Source organism: Natrix helvetica, assembly GCF_964273705.1.
Source record: "Natrix helvetica genome assembly, chromosome: 12".
Classification (NCBI taxonomy): domain Eukaryota; kingdom Metazoa; phylum Chordata; class Lepidosauria; order Squamata; family Natricidae; genus Natrix; species Natrix helvetica.
Window position 1 is genome coordinate 4,033,729 of NC_138556.1, and position 22,511 is coordinate 4,056,239.

Consider the following 22,511-nt stretch of genomic DNA (forward strand, 5'->3'; position numbering starts at 1 on the left):
GAAGTTTGCCTTTTCCGGAGCATGGCGCTGACGACCGCATGCGCAATGTTTCCGTTCAACCTTTTTGGCACTCAGTGCCAAAAAGATTCGCCATCACTGTCTTATACCATCCCAGACAAACAATTGTCCAGTTTCATTTTTGAAAATGTCCAGTGATGAGGCAACTACAACCCCAGGAGGCAAGCTCCTCCATTGATTAAGCATCCTCATGGTCAGGGCATTTCTCCTTAGTTGCCGGTTGGATCTCTCCATGATGAGCTTCCGTCCTTTACTTCTTGTCCTGCCCTCAGTTGCCTTGGAGAATGTTGACTCCATCTTCCCTATGGCAGCCCCTCTCATGTACCGATATTTGAAGGTACGTTCGAAGGAGGTAGCTGCATTAAACTCTTGAGGGATGCCCTGCTTTCATAGTCCTAGGTTTTAAATGGGGAGGGGAGGAAATAAGTGATGAGCCAAAAGGAGAATATTATTTTACTTATTTATTTACATCCCGCCATTATTTTTAGAACTAAGTTAAGGCAAAGCGTATCCAACACACCTTTGTCCTTGTATTTTCTCCACAACTGTGAGAATCCTCTGTCAGCCCAACCCACTTTGGACGACCTGTTGAATCCTCCAAAGTTCCCGGGGGGCGGGGGGGGGGGCATGCATATGCAGAAAAGCACAGGGGAAAAAAAATACAATATCATGGTTTTTCTATTTCAGTGGTAGTTTTCTTAAAGCCACTATGGAAGGATGTTTGGTTTTAAAATAAAACACAGCTATTTTAGAGAACTGTTAGGACGTCTATTGATCTGTTCATGTCTTGCATTTTTAAACTGCCCAGTTATCATAATTTCATCAGTAGTGTGTAAAAGCTATGTATAAAATAAACCAACCGAAACCAACAAACAAACAAAAAACCCTCAGTATTATGGACATAAAATGTCCAGCAGCAGCAATAAGAGCTGATAAATTGATTGCAAAACAAGCAGCAAAATCACAGTCTTATCTCTATGAAACCTGAGAAAAGTACAGAAGATTTTTACCGTGATGCTGGAATGTAGGTGACAGGTAGACCTCTCAGGGGAGATCCTTCCACATATTTTGGCAGGAGCACCTAGAGTAGGGTCTCAGATGAAGATTACACAGTTTGGATGAGCAAATGTGGAATGGAATTGTCCTTTGGATAGGCAGATTTCAAGGTACCTAAGACTCCTTAGTTCAGGGGTGTCCATGCTGGCTGGGGAATTCTGGGAGTTGAAGTCCACAAGTCTTAAAGTTCCCAACTTTGGACACCCCTGCCTTAGTTAAACCACCATTTTGAATTCTTTCCAGGGGAGGGCTGCTGGGGGTTCGCAGGGGTTGGGGAGAACCTCTAGCTAAGATTCTGTGCAGTTCATCTGTTATTATGTATATAAAGAAGTTAATGAATCCAGCTGAATCAGTTATCTCTGCGTGCTTTCTGGATTTGATTTCCCTGCAACAAACTCTGATATCTCCCTGGGCTAAGAAATGGAGATGATTGCTCTCCTCTAGAGTCAGACACGACTGGACAGGGGAAACCTTTACAGAATATGCAGGGGGGGGGGGGAGTCTAACGTAAAAGCAAGAATCTGATTCTCTGAGCAAAAATCGACTGGCTTGACACGATGATGAATAACTCTGTGAAAAACTGACTCAGGATTTGATTGCTATGAAAAAAGTAAATTCTCTCCTGGCGGTTGTTAAGAAAGGCATTAAAAAAATGAAATTGTCAATATTAATAACGCCCTAATCAAATTTATGGTGCAGATGATGATTTAGAATATTAGGTGTAATTCAAATGCCACCTATCATAAAAGATACTAAAGGCATAAAATGGCTGTCAAGAAGATTCAGTAATAAGGAGAAGAGTTTCTTCTTTGCTCAAAAGTATTGCAACCTGTGGTTGTCCCAGAAAACCTATTAGTGGGAAAATTGGAATAAGAAAAAGGACTTTGTCCCACTGATATGCGGCTCATAAGATATAAGGATGGCCATCAATTTGGAGACTTGACAATACCAAAGAGAAAGCTGTCAGCAGCTAATATATATTTCTCTTGGTTTGGGATCAGGAAGTTTCCCACTATTTACCTGTACTTGAAGCTGAGAAACACAAGAGGAAGTTTGAGTGTCCTGTTTATGGACGGCCCTTTGGCCTCTCATTGGCCACAGTGAGGACATCATGGTTTAAGAGTCTGCATTTAGTCTGATCCTGTCCTTTTGGGTTTCTTTGCTTCAGATGACAATAGTAACATGCAAATTATAAACCCAATGGGCCTTTAGATACTCCTTGGTGGCAAAACCAGAATTGACTAGAAAATGTATTTATTTGCAAAAATGCCTATATACGGCGTTCGATTTTGAGCATGTGACGGATTCTGACTGAAATGGTAGTCCTCAAGTTACAACTTTTGTTTAGCGACCATTTGAAGGTGCAGTGGAACTGAAAAAAAAATTAACTCGCGATCGCTCCTCGCACTTCCGACCGTCTCGACATCCTCACGGTCACATGACGAAAATTCAGCCACTCGGTCTTTACGATGGTTGCAGCATCCCAGAGTCATGGAACCCTTTGCAACATTCCCAACTGGTTTCCGCCAAGCCACGTTTATGGGGGAAGCGGAATCAGCTTAACGATTGTGTGGGATTGCGATGGCATCCTGATTTGCTTTTTTTGTCACCATGGTGAAAAGTCATAAAACCAGGCACGGCTCATTTAACAACCGGTCGCCTAGCGAAGGAAATTCTGATTGCAATTGGGGTCATTACTGGAGGACTACCTGTAGGGCACGGGTGTCAGACTCAAGGCTCACGGGGTGGATCTGCCTGTGGGTGCTTAGATCTGGCCTGTGGTGCTGCCTTGGAAACAGGGAAGGCCAGCCCCGCGGTGCGTCTGCCAGCGAAAACGGAGCTTGGGGGGGCCATGTGCTGCCCTATTGAGCTCCGTTTTCACTGGCAGAATGCTCAGGCCACCACAGGCGCTCCCGACATGAATGACATTGAGCTGGCCATGCCCCCCCCCCCGCCACCACCACCCCCGAGGTCAAATGCAACCCTGATGTGGCCCTCAATGAAATCGAGTTTGACGCCCCCTGCTGTAGGGGAGATCTAGGATTGCGCTGTTATGACGGGGCTGAATTTTGCTCCCTACCCCAGCAGTGCTGAAGTACTTGCTTCTCATTTATTTCCTCCCGCCTAGGGTTTTATATGACGGGAAAGAGAGGTTGAAGCAGGGATGCGAAATCATCCAGACCACTCTGTCTGGACGCCCTGCGAATATCAGCAGCGGTGCCTCGTCCCAGAAAGTGTACATAACGTATCGAAGAGCTTTGGAGAACATGACCCAGAACACCTTGGCGGTCACGGACATCTGCATCATTATCCCAAGCAAGGGGGAAACCCCGCCACACACCTTCTGTAAAGTTGACAAGAATCTGAACAATAGTATGGTAAGGTGATTTCTGGATTTGGAGTTATTTTCCCCCCCCTCGGTAGATTTGTAATATTTGCCATACGGTAAAGCATAGGTGACGGTCTGTTAATTCATCTTAATATTCTGAATTATTGTAGGTTTTCTAGCTAGTTGGGGCTAGATTTTCCCATGCTGCTCTTGATGAGTGAGCAACTCTTGTTCTACTCTTGGTTACTTGGTTATGTTATAATGTTGTCTGTTCTTAGCCATTCTTGAATGCCATAAAGTAATGTTTCCCAAGCTGGACAAGTTTTAAGACTTCAATTCCCAGAATTCTCCAGATAGCCATGGGGGGTTCCTGGCTAGGGGATTCTGGGAGTTGAAATCCACCCCTCTTAAATTTACCCAGGTTGAAAGCACTGACATATCCTGCTATATCTCTGGGAATTTACACTGATTTCTTCCTGTTTGCATTTAGCATCTGATACTAAGAGATTTTTAATGAATATTGTCCTTAATGGCTAATATTTCAAGTGCAAATATTATTTTTTAAATCAGCGTCCGGCAATTACCCATTCCTTGCTTCAAGCAATGGGAATGAAGGTTTTCATTATCTTCTTTGTATTAACTATTAACGATTCACATAACGGCTTTGAAATGATGCACTGGTTTAAAGGCATGAATTAAACTACTCTTCAGATGTTACCTATTTTCTGATATTTCAAGTTATAGAAAATGAAAATCTCCTGTTTCAACTGTCAGTTGTGACAAAAGGACTTCTTCAAATGTAAAAAAAATGGAAGCTAATAGTTTATTTTTGAAAATAAACATTTTCATAGAATGTTGCTAGTCTTCCTATGTGTTAAGGATTTCTTTATCTCCCTATTCTTCAGGGCTGTTTTTAAATGATAAAATGTGGTTTTCGGTCATTTCTTAGAAAAAAAAGGCAAAACCATGTGCATTTTGACAGCTGAAAGAGAAGCATGATCAACACATTTGAGTTTTAAAATTCATTTCTAATTACAGAGAGCTTACATATTGTTCCAATCGCAGTGATCGGAACAAATTATGGTGACAGTAAAACAGCAGCCTTCTTAGTTTTAAAATTGCAAAAAATTAAGCAGACAAAGCTTCCCATGTAATAAATGTTTCTGTTGAATGGATATTTGTAGAAGAAGTAATGCAAAGTGTGATTGTAGGTCCTCCTGCCCATATCCAGGCAGAAAGCCATTTTTAATGTTGCCTTTGTTACATTTGTGTTGCTGATAAATAAATAAAGGGAGACTAGTATAGATCTATTTCAAGCTATTTAGCTATTTTAAAGTTCAATTCCCAGTAAGGGTATGGCTAGCTGATGAGAGCTAAATAGCTTGAAATAGATCTATACTAGTCTCCCTTTATTTACTTATCAACACAAATGTAACACACACACACACACAGACATATAATTTAAAATATTGAATCCAAACGCATAGATGTTATAATACTAATACATTCATCTGTGTTATTAATTTCTTACAGGTTTAAATTATATGGATCTTTTATGATTATAGTCGCTTCATTGAACTCCTATTACTGCTGGTCCTGAGATTCACCATGATGGCGAACCTATGGCGCGCATGCCTGAAGTGGCACACAGAGCCATGTCAGCTGGCACACACGGCGTCGCCCGTTCCTCTTCTAGGTTTCTGGCATGCATGCATGCACAACGATCATCTGGCCTTCGTATGTGCGGCCTGTGACGGAAACTGGAAGAGCTGGTCTTCCATTTTCCAGCGTGAGCATGCGCGCCGGCCAGATGATTGTCGTGGACACATGCACACCAGTAACTGAAAGTCTAGCTGCCTGGCACGCATGTGCTCACCAGAAACCGCAAGTGCATTTTCTGGTACACGCATGCCCCCTGGGCAGCTCCTCTTCCTGGTGGCCCAGATGAATGCGCGTGCATGAAGTGCTCCCTTTTTGGCACTTGGTGTTCCCTTTCGGCAAAATGCTCTCTTTTTGGCACTTGATTCGCCATCACTGCTCTAGATTCCAGATTGCCTTTGCTACTAAACCTTAACACCATAGATTCCCAGCCTTCATATTGTAGAGTACATCATGTTTTGGCAGTGGTTTCTATTATTTCACAATTTATCATGCTATTCTGTTATAAGAATGGCTAGGACTCCCTTAATACTCTGCTTGTCGAAATAGAGAAATTTAATATTTGCAGCGATTCACTTAACAACTGTGGCAGGAAAGGTTGTAAAATGGTGCAAAACTCACTTCACAAATGTTTTGCTTAGCAATGGGAAATTTGGGCTCAATTGGGGCCGTAAGGCTGTAGGCTGGTTTGCATGACAGAAGCCAGTCATCTAGCCTGTCTCCTGCACACAGTTTCTCGAAAACACAATGCTGAAAAAGGCTAATGTAGAAAACAGCTTTTAAAAAATGAAATTGTGGTATCAGTTCGTGACATGTTAGAACTGGGGGAACTCCGATAAGATGCGTTGAGTATAAGTGGTTGATTATGAAGATACCTCTTCATGATTATTTTTACACGCTTGGATGTTGTAAAATTTCATATTCACCCAAGTTATCTTACTCCCTTTGCAGTTAATGGAAATTTTGTTCCTTGCCTATTCTCGATGTCCTTAGCTAGTTTATAATCTAGCTTTGACAGCTGTCAAATGTATATTTTATCATGTGCATAATACATGAAAACATGCCTTTTGCCTCCCAAAATGTCTGTCCAAAATGCTTTTTTTGGGTTGGTAGCCCTTTCCCCTTTACTTCTGGCCTGCCCTGGAATTTAGATGTGTGGCAACATTTAGTGAGATACCGTAAATGTTTTGTTTGCGTAGACATGTTGCTAGCAACAGAAATAAGTTAGTACTGCACAGAAATCATCGAATTGCATAATATTTTTTTGCTAAAAGTGGCTCCTAGAGTGAATAATTGCAAGTTAGGAGAACTAAGCACTTTGCCCCGAAAGGTTTAAGTCAGCATGAATCCAATAGAAAGAGGAAAAAAGGTTGCAATGTTTTACCTATATGAAAAAAAATAAACTATTTCATATGATTGTTGAGCACTTTCCATTTGTAATTAGAAAAGTTGGTTTAAAGAAGCAGCGTTTTATGAAACGTAGCTTCTGTTATCGAATTTGTTTAACACTTTATGATCCAACATTTTGTTTCTATATTACCTGGAATAGAACATTGTGCTTCTACATGGCCTAGAATGTTAATCTGCCTTTTTCAACGTTATGTTTCCACAGTGGGGATTATCAGCCTACCTGTGTTATAAGAAATCTGTGGCAAAAACGAACACCATATCATACAAAGCAGGTAAGCGTGGTCAATTCATTTCAAAAACGTTTCTGGGTCTGGGATTACATGTTACGGCTTTATGGATTACATGTCAACCTAGGGGGTCAACCTCTTTCCTAAAGCACCTGAAGGCAGGACAAGAACAATGGATGGAAATTAGTCAAGGAGAGAAACAACCTAGAAATAAGGAGAAATTTCCTGACAGTGAGAACAATTAATCAGTAGAACAGCTTGCCTACAGAGGTTGCTTATCACTGGACGCTTTTAAGAAGAGACTGGACAGCCACTTTTCTGGAATGGTATAAGGTCTCCTGCTTGAGCAGGGAGTTGGACTAGAAGACCTCCAAGGCCCCTTCCCACTCTGTTATTCTGTTCTGTTAATCCAGGGGTGTCCAAACTTGGGAACTTTAAGACTTGTGGACTTCAACTCCCAGAATTCCCCAGCCAGCTATGCTGGCTGGGGAATTCTGGGAGTTGAAGTCCACAAGTCTTAAAGTTCCCAAGTTTGGACACCCCTGTGTTAATCTAACCTATTTAGAATATAGAACATAGGATAATAGAGTGGGAGCGAACCTCAAAGGTCTTCTATTCCAACCTGCACCCACAACTTCTGGTGAAAGCCGTTCCATTGATTTATTGTTCACCTTGCCAAGAAATTCCTCCTTAGTTCTAAGACCTCTTTAATGGTCTTCCACCCATTGCTTCTTGTCCTGCGACCCTTCTTCTCTCTGAAACTCCTCAAATATTGGAAGGGTGCTGTCAAGTCAACCCTTGCCTTCATTAGATTAGATCTACCTAATTCCCCAATTGTTCATTGTATCTTTTGCCTCCAGAGCCCTTATTATCTTTGTTGCTCTTCCTAGGGTCTCAGAATCTTATTTGTATCGTGGTGACCAGAACTGTATGGAGCATTCCATACACTAGTTTAGTTTTAGGCTGTCTCAAGTAGCTACTCTTCCCCCAGCAAGGGAATTCTAGTAGTGATATTTCAGGGACCAAGTGTCTTCATAGCTGTTGTTGAGTTTGAAAAGAAAACTTAATTGCGAAACTCTGGAGGCGTACAGGAACAAACAGCCAAGCATAGAAATAGCCCTATTTTTTTCCCCTACAGAGCCTGCCTGGACAAGTCTGTTGAAATACTTCAGAGATTTAAGTATAGTACGTAATCCACAGAGCAAAATGTCAAACTGTATTTTCTGACTGTGCTCCTGGAAGTAGCACAGTCGAAGTAGCAGCGTTGAACTCGTGGGAAAAGTTAGGAGCATCGTAAAAGTAGCTGTGCCGTCTGATACAACCAGCATTTAAAAATTGCTACCTGAACTTCGGACATAGAATTTGTCAACTGGTTTCTCAAAGTATTTCGTGTAAAGAAATAATGGAACCGCAGCTCCTCCGAGCACTACAAAGGGAAAAGCGATTCATGTGACTGATACATGACCCGCATTTGAAGACAGGGCAGCATCCAAAATTCCTTTGATTGCATTTTGCAAAGATTTTTATTTGATTGCTAATTTGATTTATTCCATCGATATCCCACCTTTCGGTTCAGTCAACTATTTGAGGCAATCAATTGCAATAAGAAGTAAACCAAAATATATTTTAAAAGTTTTACAATCACCCTTCCCTCTTCCCTCCCTCCCTCCCCCCGCCCTCCCAGAGCAAAGTACAGGGTATAAACATTTAACAACCATACGCTAACGTAAGCTAACTAATTTTAACATGTTACTATTCTTGTGCTTTAACTCCCCCTTTATTAAACTAACTTTGAATAAATTGTAATGTCCTTTATGCCTTCATTCATTGTAAAACTTATTTAAAAATTTAATTATATATATATATATGCATATGCATATGCATATACATATACATATACATATACATATATATATATATATATATATATATATATATATATATATATATATATATATATAAAGATACTTAAAAAAAAAGAATAACATTGAAAAAGATACAGAACATAGAATGATAGGGTTGGAAGGGACCTTGGTCATGCGAGGTCTAACATTAATCTTAACCTAATCCAAGGATCTCCAAATTTGTCACCTTTTAAGTCTTATTTATTTATTTGTCAAACATGTACAAGGTAACAAATATAGGTATGAACATAAACATGAACAAGGGAAGTAAATACAGATAAATGGGGACAGTAGGACAGGGACGGTACGCTTATGCACGACCCCTCTTAGGAATGGGGTGAGATCCACGGTAGATAGTTGAGGTTGAAGCTGTGGGGGTTTAAGGCTTCAAGTCTTCAAGCTCTGCTGGCTAAGGAATTCTGGGAGTTGAAGTCCACAAGTCTAAAAGCTAACAAGTTTGGAGACCTCTGATGTAATTATATGTCAGGTCTAATCTTCTAATGGGAAGATTTCTGGGAGAATCTTCCTGAGAACTAAGACCAGGAAAAGGCTTTGAATGTAGTTGTCTTGCAGAGCTGAACATCACGACAGATTCAGAAAGATTCCCTCCATACGTAGTTCTTTGTTAGACTATTTTAATAGCATTTTCACCCTTTTATTTTGGACTTCTAATAATCTGATAGCTGCATAAGCCACAGTCTTACAGCTGGGTGGCCCTGTTTGGTTGCCAAATAGATGCACATTTTACCACCCACATTTGCTATTAAGAGAATAATGATAGCAGGGTGGAAAATAATGCTAGTCAAAACAATGGAGATTAAGTGGCAGCCATGAAATGAGTACACAGACATCCAAATATAAAACTCTTAAATCACTAAACCTGAATCAAATTCAACGTCTTAAGTAAAAACAAATTATTTTATACTCTTTTTCTCTTTGGATGTATTACTAACAACTAAAGAAGTTACTCCTGCATTTATTGGTCCATTCATCAGTGAATAACTTAAATAAGCTAACCTTTGTTTTCTATCTGTTTGGTTCCACAAGGGAAATTGGGCTCAATTAATATAACATAAGCCAGGATTTGAAAGCCTGCAGGAAACTTTGCACAGTTTTAGAATAAATTATTCAAAGAACAGCCTTCTAAAGAGATAAACGAACATAACATCTACCCCGGTCACAGTTGTGATGTCCACAATAATTTTAAATTGTTCCTTTTTTGAAAGAGTTGGTGGGTTTTTTTTTAGACCTTTGAATGCCATGAATGTAGGCTAAACAGATTCCCAAACAAAAGGAATAAATAAATTGGAGGACATCAAAGGGATGGAAGAAACTTGGCTTGCCAGAAGGATATTTGTCTTGACATGTAAAAAAAATCCACCACATTTAGGAGTCCTAGATAATTACACTGAATATAAGCCAGCGGTGTGATGCAGATGCCAACAAAGCTCATGCAATCTTAGGCTGCTCAGCATAATCTCTAATTAATGAGAAAGAACCACGAAGCATTATATCATGAGAAATAATCATTCCAATGGGATGATAGCAATAGCACTTATACACCGTTCCATATAGTAGTTTATAGCAGAGTTTCCCAATGTTTCTGGCTTTGTGGACTGGCTGGGGTGGGAGGGGGAAGAGGGGAGGGTTCTGCACAAGCGGCACATATAGCTCCATTTGCACCAGCAGTGTGCATGCACGCCTGCTGCGCTCTTAAATGGGGCATGCCACATGCATGCTCGCACATTGCTCGTGCAAGTGCCGGTGAGCTCACCAGCCGTTTCTGCGGCCTGCAGCCTGGTTGCAAACCCCACAAGTTGGGGACCCCTGATTTATATCACAATCTGAGCAGTTTACAAGGTCAGTCTCTTGTCTCCTCATTTTATCAACCTCGGAAGGATGGAAGGCTGAGGCAACCTTGAGCCGGTCAGGATCGAACTCCTGGCAGTGAGCACCACAGATATATAGATAGACAGATGAAGCAATAGCAATAGCACTTGGACGGACTTATATACCGCTTCACAGTGCTTTACAGCTCTCTCTAAGCAGTTTACAGAGTCAACCTTATTGACCCCAACAATCTGGGTCCTCATTTTACTCACTTCGGAAGGATGGAAGGCTGAGTCAACTTTTTGCCGGTTGGAATCGAACTCTTGGCAGTGGGCAGAGTCAGCCTGTAATCTTGCATTCTAATCACTGCGCTGCCACGGATCATGCTGCTCTGATTCTGGTTTTAACCCCTAAAACCGTGATGGCAAACCTATGACAGGCGTGCCCAAAGTGGCACTTGAAGCCATGTTGCCCGGCACGCGTGGCCTTGCCTGTTTGTCTTCCGGGTTTCTGATGCGCATGTATGCACAACCATCAGATGTCCTTTGCGCACATGAATGCCGAAAACCGGTGTGCTCATGCGCGTTGGCTAACTGATTGTCGGGTGCGCATGCGCGTCAGAACCCGGACGTTCGGCTTTTCCAGAGCGCGATCCCTTCACGCGTGTGGCAGTGCCGACAACCAGCCTGCGCATGTGCGCCTGCCTGCTGATCGTCGGGCGCGCATGCTGGCTAGAACCTAGAACAGTGTTTCTCAAACTTGGCGACTTTAAGTCCTGTGGACTTCAACTCCCAGAATTCCCCAGCCAGCTGGCTGGGGGATTCTGGGAGTTGAAGTCCACAGGACTTAAAGTCGCCAAGTTTGAGAAACACTGACCTAGAAGTTTGGCTTTTCTGGAGCGCAGGCCCTGACGAGCATGCGCAGGACATTTTCGCGCGACCTTTTTGCCATTTGGTGCTGAAAAGCTTCGCCGTCACTGTCCAGAAGAACCTGCAGAGACCGAAATGCAGCCAGTCAGAAAAACGAGTGTTTGGAAACCAACACGAAGAATAGGCGAGAGATTTGAATCCATCACAATCTAGATTGGAAAAGCCAAAGGGGAGACATGAAGGCCGTCTCCATGCATCTGAAGTGAGGTGATGCAGAAGCTGGAACGGACTCATTGACTGGTTATTCAGAGGACCGAGGGTGAGACGTAGTGGATAGCAATGGGATTATTAAACTAAACGTCCAGTTATAGCCTAGCAGAGGTATCGCCTTGGCTCAGATATTTAAGAGTGGATCAGAACGCCTTAGGAGCACCTTCAACACAGGAAGCGTTGAGACAAATTGCTAGAGTGTCACTAGCCAAGGATGCTCTTAATTGCATCCTGTGGCAGTGAATCAGGTGGCATACATATTTGTGTAATAAGATAAATACGGCACATTGTCTTCGGCATGGTGAGTTCGGCTGCAGATCTGTTCTGGTGCTGAAGATTACATAATTTAAAAGGCTGCCTTGAGAACTATAAATAACAGGCAATCCTCAATTTACAACAGTTCGTTTAGTGACCATTCAAAGTTGCAAAGGAACTGGGAAAAAAAGCAACCCATGACCATTTTTTTCCATAGTTACGAGCATTGCAGCGTCCCCGTGGTCGTGTGATCTAACTTGGCAACTGGTTCCTATTTATGACAGTTGCAGTGTCACTTGAACAGATTTTGCCCCGATTCACTTAACAACCGTCTTACTAACTGCAGTGATTCACTTAACAAGTATGGTTAGAAAGGTTGTAAAATGGGGCAAAGCCCCCTTAACAAATGTCTCCCCTAACAACATAAATTTTGGGCTCAATCGAGGTCGTAAGTTGAGGGCTACATGTAGTGAATAAATAAGTAACGGGAAATTGAGCCACACCGGACTTTGAATTTTCCTCATTTGCTCTAATTCAGGGGTGTCCAAACTTGGCAACTTTAAGACTTGTGGACTTCAACTCCCAGAATTCCCCAGCCAGCATATAGCTGGCTGGGGAATTCTGGGAGTTGAAGTCCACAAGTCTTAAAGTTGCCAAGTTTGGACACCCCTGCTCTAGTTGAAGATCTACACCGTGTTCAATTTAAAATATTTTAAACACAAATGAATATTCCTGGCGCAGTAATTTTGAGTTAGACTACCTGTTGGATTTGAGTTTTCCCTATTCAGTTTTTCATGAATTTCATTCTCTTAGTGGTCAGAAGAAGCAGTCTATATAGCTTGTGTGGAAGAGGTACGGTGTTATTTCGTGGCTGTGTTTGCACATAGGAAGCTTGGTTAATTTTAAGGTTACTGTACTGATTAATCCTGCCAACTGATTTTGCACAACACACTGCATCACAAAGCAACAAACTGTCTTGAGATTGCACCACAATGAACTCATCCACAGAAGATACAACCAGTGTTAGAACTAATCAAATTTAGCTAAATAAGAGTCCATTTGGATTGACAAGGGCAGCTACAAGAGCCACGGTGGCCCAGTGGTGAGAGTGCAGTACTGCAGGTTACTTCTGCTGACTGCCGGCTGCCTGCAATTTGACCGTTCGAATCTCACCAGGCTCAAGGTTGACTCAGCCTTCCATCCTTCCGAGGTGGGCAAAATGAGGGACCCAGATTGTTGGGGGCAAGAGGCTGACTCTGTAAACTGCTTGGAGAGGGCTCTGAAAGCACTGTGAAGTGGTATATGAGTCTAAGTGTTATTGCTATCTTCCTTCCTTCCTTCCTTCCTTCCTTCCTTCCTTCCTTCCTTCCTTCCTTCCTTCCTTCCTTCCCAGTGGTTAGAATGTAGCATTTCAGGCTAATTCTGCTGACTGCCAAGAGCTCAAGGTTGACTCAGCCTTCCGTCCTTCCGAGGTGGGCAAAATGAGGGACCCAGATTGTTGGGGGCAAGAGGCTGACTCTGTAAACTGCTTGGAGAGGGCTGCAAAACATTGTGAAGCGGTATATAAGTCTAAGTGCTATTGCTGTAGGAAAATGAATGAACAAAACAAAAGAAATGGTAGGCAAATTCAGCCAAATATTCAAATTGGCCTCTGATTTGTTCATTGGGTCTTAATTTTGAATCAGAATGAATTAAAACAATCAGTGTTTTCTACAGAATAGAACAGGGGTGTCCAAACTTGGGAACTTTAAGACTTGTGGACTTCAACTGGCTGGGGAATTCTGGGAGTTGAAGTCCACAAGTCTTAAAGTTCCCAAGTTTGGACACCCCTGATTTACGGTATCTCACTATATCAATACCCAAGTCTTGCAACCGATCTTCATACGTTTTAGTCTCAGACCTTTAATCATCTTAGTTGCTCTTCTCTGCACTTCTTTTTTATTTCTTTTATGGTGTTCTCATCAGGTCTACTAGTGAGGCCGATATAGGAATTAGAGTCTTATTTACCAATTCAGCATCAACCTACAAAATAACAGAGGTGGAAGGGACCTTGGAGGTCTTCTAGTCCAACCCCCTGCTGGAGTAGGAGACCTTACACCAGAGGTGTCCAAACTTGGGAACTTTAAGACTTGTGGACTTAGCTATGCTGGCTGGGGAATTCTGGGAGTTGAAGTCCACAAGTCTTAAAGTTCCCAAGTTTGGACACCCCTGGAATAGAAGGAGTATGGTGGCTCACAAGGTTAGAACCCAGGGCTGATGACTATCAGCCTCGCATTCGAGACCCGTTTTGCTGTGGGTTGGGGTGAGCTCCCGTCGCACGCCCCAGCTTCCGCCAACCCAGCAGTTCGAAAGCGGGCAAGAGAAGGTAGATAAATGTGTACCACTTCAGTCTGCAACTTCACAGGCAGCCCCCAACTGGGCATCCCCTGGAGCAACGATGATGTCGCCGGGAGATTCTTTCGCCACGGAAGCACCTCAGTGCTCCTGGCACGGAGGTAGTAGTACAGAGTAGTAGAGGAATTGAAAGCTTTTTTTATTTCTATATGCATTAGATTTCACATTTGGAGAAGGTGCAGTGGCTGTGAGTTTGATCCTAGGTAGAGGCAGATATTTCTCTCTCTGGGCACACTGAGAATAGATCTGCTGAACAGAACTCTGCCTTAGCGACAGGAAAGGCATCCGGCCAGTAAACACTCAGCTCCACTCAGTTCCCCAGGATCCACCCCCCGCAAGGGATTATGGGTCATTAAATGATGCTTAGAGTTCATATATATTTTAGGTTTTTTTTGTTTTTCTTATGTACATAACCTTTGAGTGACACGGAAAATTGCTTCCTCTAGGTCTCATATGCAGATATCCAGAAAAAGACTACGATTCATTTCCTCTGCCAGAGTCGGTCCCTCTTTTTTGTCTGCCGATGGGGGCAACCATTGAATGCTGGCCTTCCAACAGCAAATATCCTCTCCCGGTGTTTTCTACGTTTGTGCTCACTGGAGCCTCAGCTGAAAAGGTACGATCAATTTATCCTCAAATGTCATTTCGGTATCCATGGAGATTCTCGGTCATCCAGGCCATGGTTGTCCCAAAGGTGCTTTTTTCAACTGGACTTCCTTTGTATTTATTGGAGGACGTTTCGCTTCTCGTCCAAGAAGCTTCATCAGCCGAGCGGTGGGGAATGGAAGGGTTTATATTCCTTACAGACAGCTGGTCATTTGCATCCTTTTAGAGAGTCGCTGAGGCCACTTGGAGGTTTTATCTGTAGTCCCCGGGGTCACCTGAGTCGTGCAAATGGTTCCTATAGTCTGCAATTTTTTTTTTCTGGAAATACATTCCTACTCCCACACCGTTCCAAGGGTCTTCATCCCAAATTGCCTAGCTAAAAGCCTGTAGAGCAGGGGTGTCCAAACTTGGCAACTTTAAGACTTGTGGACTTCAACTCCCAGAATTCCCCAGCCAGCTCTGCTGGCTGGGGAATTCTGGGAGTTGAAGTCCACAAGTCTTAAAGTTGCCAAGTTTGGACACCCCTGCTGTAGAGATTCTCAGTCACGCAAGTCATGGTTGTCCCAAAGGAAGGATTTATACTCCTTGCAGACAGCTGGTCATTTGCATCCTTTTTAGAGAGACATTGAGGCCATTTGGAGGTTTCTCTGTGTCCTCAGAGTCACCTGAATGGTGCAAATGAGTGTGAAGCAGTGGTGAAATTCAATTTTTTTTTACTACCGGTTTTGTGGGCATGGCTTGGTGGGCGTGGCAGGGGAAGGATACTGCAAAATCCCCATTCCCACCCCACTCTGGGGCCAGCCAGAGGTGGCATTTGCTGGTTCTCCAAACTACTCAAAATTTCCGCTACCGGTTCTCCAGAACCTGCTGGATTTCACCCCTGGTGTGAGGCCTCCTTGGAATCGGTGAAAGGCCTGGATTGTGGAGCTGTGCTTTCTGCAGGATATTTTCTGCCCTGTGTCCCTTCACTGTTGAACGCTGTTGGGGATGAACCTGTGTTATGTGCATCTCAAACTGGAGCACAAATGGCTCCTGCAGTCTGCAATTTTTTTCTGCAAATCCGCTTTGTTGTTTGTTGTTTTGCTTTTTCTGAGTTTGGTCACTTAATCAAAAGAGCTGAAAGGCTCAAAGCTTTTACTAAAGTGACCCTGTGTTCACTTTTGCCCACGTTCTGCAGCCATTCATATATTTCTTTTTCTTGCCTCTTTGCCGCATTGTCCAGACATCTATTTTCTTTTTCTCTCATACAAATACAGGTAGTCCTCGACTTATGACCATTTGCTTAGTGCCATTCAAAGTTTCAATGGCACTGAAAAAAGTGACTTACGATCATTTTTCACACTTACGACAGTTGCAGCATCCCCCTGGTCACGTTGGCTTAGCAACCAACTCGTATTTATGACGCGATCATGTGATCCCTTTTTGCCACCTTCTTGACAAGCAAAGTTAAAGGGAAAGCCAGATTCACTTAACGACCGTGTTATTATGTTTACAACTGCAGCAATTTACAGAACAACAGTGGTAAAAAGGTCATAAAATGGGGCAAAATTCACTTAACATCTTAATCTTGCTTAACAACAGAAAGTCATAAGTCGAAGGACTACCTGAATACAGAAACATCCTTACACATTTTGAGTCTGTCAGTCTGTCCGAATCGTTGCCAAAACAATTTGCTTCTTCAGTTTGGGTGACAGAGGATTGCTCTCTGCTGTCTGTTTGAGCAGCAGCAATTTTACAAAATGTAGAAGGAAATGCGATTATAGCATTTTGTTGCTAGAATTGCTTTTCAGCCTGGAAATTCAGCCTGGAAATAAGGAGAAATTTTCTGACAATGAAAATTATCAACCCATGGAACGGAAGTTGCCTTCGGGAGTTGTGGGAGCTTCACCACTGGAGGCTTTCAAGAAGAGACTGGACTGCCCTCTGTCAGAAATGGTGTAGGGTCTCCTGCTTGAGTGGGGGTTGGACTAGATGACCTACAAGGTCCCTTCCAACTCTGTTAATTTGTATCTGTAACTTTTCTTCCTGGAAATGAGGAGGTCCTATTTCTTCCATCCCCACCCCCAAAAATGTTTTCTTCCAGATTAATTTTTGATGGAAGGGCACTAGATTCTATCCAAAGTCTTGGAAAAGGGAAGAAAGGAGAGACTCATTGTAATCCATCCTTAGATGAACAATTGCTCTTTGAAAAGTGATCCATTTGCCGGCTGCTATACCATTACATGTGCACAAGCAGATTTTGACTAGAGCTTATTTTTATTTTTCCAGGTTCCTAAAAGCCACATTTGCAATGTTTACAGCAGATGTGCCTTGCATTTTGAGTGTCGCCCATGGCAGGTCTATTTGAATGTCTTAGGCCTGGAGGAAATCCTTGGCAGCTGCAGCAGGCCCATGTCACTTAAATGAAATGTACTGTCACTTACAGGTCTATGGTGCTGCTATTCAGTTCTACGAAACATACTCCGAGGAAAACCTGACCGAAAAACAGAAGGCTCAGCTTGGCTTCATGGCCCTCCCCAGCTCCAAAACCGTTCAGACGAACAAGTGCATCTGCCTACTGTCTCACTGGCCGTTCTTCGACGCCTTCAAGAAATTTCTCACTTTTCTTTACCGCTATTCAATATCTGGTCCACACGTCCTTCCTATTGAGAAGTAAGTTGGAGGGGCGTTTTGGGCTCCACACATCATTGGAATACATAACTTTGATCCTTTCAATGGGAAGGGCATTTGAGACAGCCTATGCCAGGGGTGTCCAAACTTGGGAACTTTAAGACTTGTGGACTTCAATTCCCAGAATTCCCCAGCCAGCCATGCTGGCTGGGGAATTCTGGGAGTTGAAGTCCACAAGTCTTAAAGTTCCCAAGTTTGGACACCCCTGGCCTATGCCCTTGGTAACTGGTGCAAGCCTTCCTGGCGTTGTCCTCAAATCTTGTCCCCTCCTCAAATAATAATAATAATAATAATAATAATAATAATAATAATAATAATAATAATAATAATAATAATAATAATAATAATAATAATAATTTTATTTGATTAGCCGCAACCCTCTCCCGAAGGACTCGGGGCGGCGTACAATCAAAACAGATAAAATACAAATAAAGACAAACATACATACATAAAAACAAAGACATATACATGTGCATGGAAGAAGGTAGACTCATAAGTGAAAGACAATTAAAAACACAATTTAAAATCCCATTAAATAAAATTACTGAATTAAAAAACCCATCAGGAGCGTTATGAAATTATGGTTGAGCCAGGCCAGCTATTTGGAAAAGGTGGGTCTTGAGCTTTACACGGAAGGAGCGGAGGTCAGTAGTGGTCCTAATATCCGGGGGGAGGTCATTCCACAGGGCTGGGCCCGCCACAGAGAAGGCTCTGCTCCTAGGCGCCGCCCCATGGCACTGTCTAGTGGACGGCACCTGGAGAAGTCCCTCTCTGTGCGAGCGAATGGGATGTATGGGGCAGAATACGATCCCGCAGATAACTAGGTCCTGAGCCATGGAGCGCTTTAAAGATCGTAATCAGGACCTTGAAACGCACCCGATAGACCACAGGAAGCCAGTGCAGCTCGCGCAGGAGAGATTTGGTCATTCTTTTTTTTCCCCCCCTTTTCCTGGTCTGCTGCTAATGCAAACTTGATAGCGTGCCCCCTCCAGGCTCCGTTTTTTGCTGGCAGAGGGCTAGCAAAACAAACTAAAAGCAGAACAAAAGAAAAGCATTTGAGCATGCAAGAAGGGACAGGAAAGGAGAAAGGAAAAGAGGAAAGTCAAGGAAAACAAAGGGAAGATGAGAAGAGAGCAAGGAAGGAAAATAAGGAAAGAGGGGAAGGAAGAAGAAAGGAGAAGGAAGAGGGAAGGAGAAAGAAGGGAAGGAAGGAAGGAAGGAAAGAGATTATAATGAGGGTATCTGAGGGAAGTCCTGTCTCAGCACTTGGCCACCACAGGCGCCCCCGACACGAGTGACAATTGAGCTGATCACACCTACCCTGGCCACGCCCACCCCGCCCCCCAGAGGTCAAACACAGCCCTAATTTGGTTCTCAATGAAATCGTGTTTGACACCCCTGCTCTAGGGATAGCTTCCAGAGTAGCAGTGGAGAGACAGGGCTCAACAATGATATATTGGGCATAGGAAAAGAAACATCTGGCTTTTTGCCATTGCTTTCTAGAATTGGGGGCCCAGCAGAGGTTTAATCCATCCATATTATATTTAACTGCTGTTATAAAAAGCCAACATCTAGAAGCAAGATCTCTTGTGTGTATTTCAGCTGCAAATATTGACGGAGTGCATTCTGGCCATAGCCGAGTCCTCCTGTTTTCTTTTCACATGATCGATGATACTATAATGTGTTTGTGCAAAGTGTTTGACCAAAATTCTTCAGATTATTCTTTATGGCTCATCAAAAGTACCCTGGGGGTGTTTGTTCCCCAGCTTGTCTCCTCAGCTCTGCTTGCAACTGAGATCTTACTACATTGGCCAGAGTTTAGCTTTCTGTCTGAATCTATGGAGGGAGGGAAGGAGGGAGGGAGACAGAGAGAAATGATAGATAGATAGATGATAGATAGATAGATTGATAGATGATAGATGATAGCTGGATGGATGGGAGGAGAGAGAGAGAGACAGACATGATGGATGGATGGATAGATGATGAGTGGATAGATATGAGAGATAGAGAAAGAGATGATAGATATATGGATGGATGGATAGATATATATGATGGAGGGAGGGCGACAGATAGAGATGATAGATAGGTAGGTAAATAGATAGGATGGATGGATGGATGGATGGATGGATGGATGGATGGGAACAGAGAGAGACAGACAGACAGATACAATGGATGGATAGATGATGGATGGATAGATATGAGAAATAGAGAGCAATATGATAGAGAGAGAGATGATAGATGGATGAATGGATGGATGGATAGATATGATGGATGGATGGATAGATATGATAGATGATAGATAGATAGATGATAGATAGATAGATGATAGATAGATAGATAGATAGATAGATAGATAGATGATAGATAGATAGATAGATAGATAGATAGATAGATAGATAGATGATAGATAGATAGATAGATAGATAGATAGATAGATAGATAGATAGATTCCTGCTTAGTTTCATATGGGTTTAATCTTTGCAAGCAATAAACCAAGAATATTCTCTTAGCTTGCTGATTTATTTATTTTTCTTAAGACAAAGTCCTTATTCCCTCCTTAGGCATATTTCCCATTTTATGCACAAGGTTCCTTTTCCATCTCCACAAAGACCAAGGATTTTAGTTCAGGTAAGTGCACATTTATTCCATTCTGTTCATTTGTTTGTTCAGACGAGAAGGTTCCATTAAAAAAAATAAAAGTCATTGTAAAAATGTTACAGACGTGGAACTGCAAATTTGCTACTCAATGCTGGAAGTCATCAAAAAATGTGTATGTCACACTTTTTATGCTACAAGGCTGCTTATTTGTCAGATTATCTACTTTTTAAATATATCTAGGCCTGGGAGCAGTTGATAAAAGAAAACGATTGGCTTTTTCTAAATGTTATCGTTATAAAATAAAGCTAGAGTATCAGATACTAATTTTAAAAAAAATCCCATTTGCTAGAAATTTGGCATGTTAAATCTGTCCACCGCTAAATATTTCTGGATCCCTTTTTGAAAAACAAACACATTTGATATAGAATTCAATTCTATTTTCAAACTTTCTTATGCCCTACCCAAAAATATATACCTTTTTTTTGCTATTTTAAATCATTTTACAATTCAATCTGATTGATGGAAGCTTTCCCTTTATGAAAATCAATTCTGTATTTAAGTTTAAAAGCTGCAATAAATGTGATGTGGGAGGTGCAATTACAAAAAAGACATCTGGCAGTTTTTTAAATATTCAGCCTGCATATTTTTTCTGGGCACTCCCTGGGATTTTTTTGGGGGTGAAAGGACATCTGTAATAAATTATTTAAGCAGTTTTATAGCATTTGCAAGCAAATAGAACAGCGCTTGAAGCTGCTTGAGATTCTGGAGTCAAACCATAGTATCTATTTCATGTTAATATATCTTTATACTTTTAAAAAAAAAAACATTAGAGATCTGCATATTTAACCATCATGTTTTCAAGCTTACAGCAACGGTATTAATTCTGTGACAGCAATATGTTTTCTAGACAAACAAATTGCTTTATATTTAAATCTTCAGGTAAATATAAAAACCATGCTTTTATTGTTTTATAGCTATCACCCCATGATAATCTGATTCTTAGTCAGCCCATATCATCACCTCTACCGCTGAGGCAAGTAAAATATATATGTGTGTGTCTATATATGTGTGTGCTGTTATGTGAGGGATGAACAACCAATTTAGAAATTAGTGAAGAAGACAACAGATGTGTGTGTGTGTGTGTGTGTGTGTGTGTGTGTGTTTTGGTGGATTTTCACAGGTATAGGTATGTAGGTCTTGGCGTATTCAGGTCTTTTGCCATGTAAGATTGACAGTATCTTGGCGACGTTTTGACGAGGTCACACTCATCATCTTCAGGCTGGTGCCTTTGGCTTCATGCTTGTGCGAGCAAAGCATGATCGGAGCTGCCGTTTTTCTATAAATATATGTGGGGCTGTGTGGGATGTTGGCTTTGTTGCTTTAAACACATCGCAGAACACAAGAACGCAGTCAGAAAAGAAGAAAAAACTTCCTCCCTTTTCCAGGACCTTAAAGCAACAAGACATGAAATTGATTTTGAAGGAACCAAATTACTCTCCAAAACGGAACACTTCAACAAGAGAATAATTATATGGAAGCTATCGAAATAGAGAAACACCCCCACAACATGAATAAACGTGACAATACCTCCCGCCTACCAGGCATCTGGAAACCAGCCCTAGTCAATAAACGATTCCCAGCCACAAAAACCAACGCAGGACCCAGAACAATACAGGACGCCACCAATCACCCTCACCAAACATCAATTCCATCAACCAATCAAGATGTGACAACACAGCCAACCAATCCGTTTAAAGCAACAAAGCCAACATTCCACATCCACCCACCTATATTTATAGAAAATTGGCAGCTCCGATCATGCTTTGCTCGCACAAGCACGAAGCCAAAGGCACCAGCCTGAAGATGATGAGTGTGACCTCGTCGAAACGTCGCCAAGATACTGTCAATCTTACATGGGAAAAGACCTGAATACGCCAAGACCTGCATCTATATATATATATACAAGACCTGCAAAAATAACCCACTTAAAAGCAGGAACTATGTGTGTGTGTGTGTGTGTGTGTGTGTGTGTATAAATGAATTCGTTTCCTCTCTAATTCTTAAAGGTTGAGATAAGGAAAACGACAGAAAAAAAATCTCTATAAAAATAACCCACTTAAAAGCAGGAACTTTACACTACAGGTTTCCTTTCACTTGCACCTGGATTTATCTTGCTTCCCCCCCCCCCTGCTTACTCAGGCAGCCCTCATATACAGGTAGTCCTCGACTTATGACCACTGTCAGCGAGATAATTGCTAATCAAGACAGTTGTTAAGTGAGTTTCGCCTCAGTTTATGACCTTTCTTGCCACAGTTGTTATATAAATCACTGCAGTTGCTAAGTCAGTCACACGGTTGTTAAATGAATCTGGCTTCCCCATTGACTAGGCTTGTTAGAAAGCCGCAAAAGATGATAA

General features: G+C 42.1%; 1 protein-coding gene across 8 annotated transcripts in view; it reads left to right on the forward strand.

Annotated features, from left to right (window-relative positions):
• The window catches only part of DENND4A (DENN domain containing 4A), a 107,024-nt gene that overhangs the window by 15,731 nt on the left and 68,782 nt on the right, over positions 1–22,511 (forward strand). For all 8 annotated transcript variants that reach the window (XM_081965191.1, XM_081965190.1, XM_081965189.1 and 5 more), the window contains 6 exons: positions 3,203–3,452; positions 6,675–6,744; positions 14,668–14,837; positions 17,253–17,479; positions 20,059–20,125; positions 21,070–21,128. In XM_081965191.1, coding sequence (XP_081821317.1) covers positions 3,203–3,452; positions 6,675–6,744; positions 14,668–14,837; positions 17,253–17,479; positions 20,059–20,125; positions 21,070–21,128 — 843 coding nt within the window. The remainder of the gene's footprint in view (positions 1–3,202; positions 3,453–6,674; positions 6,745–14,667; positions 14,838–17,252; positions 17,480–20,058; positions 20,126–21,069; positions 21,129–22,511) is intronic.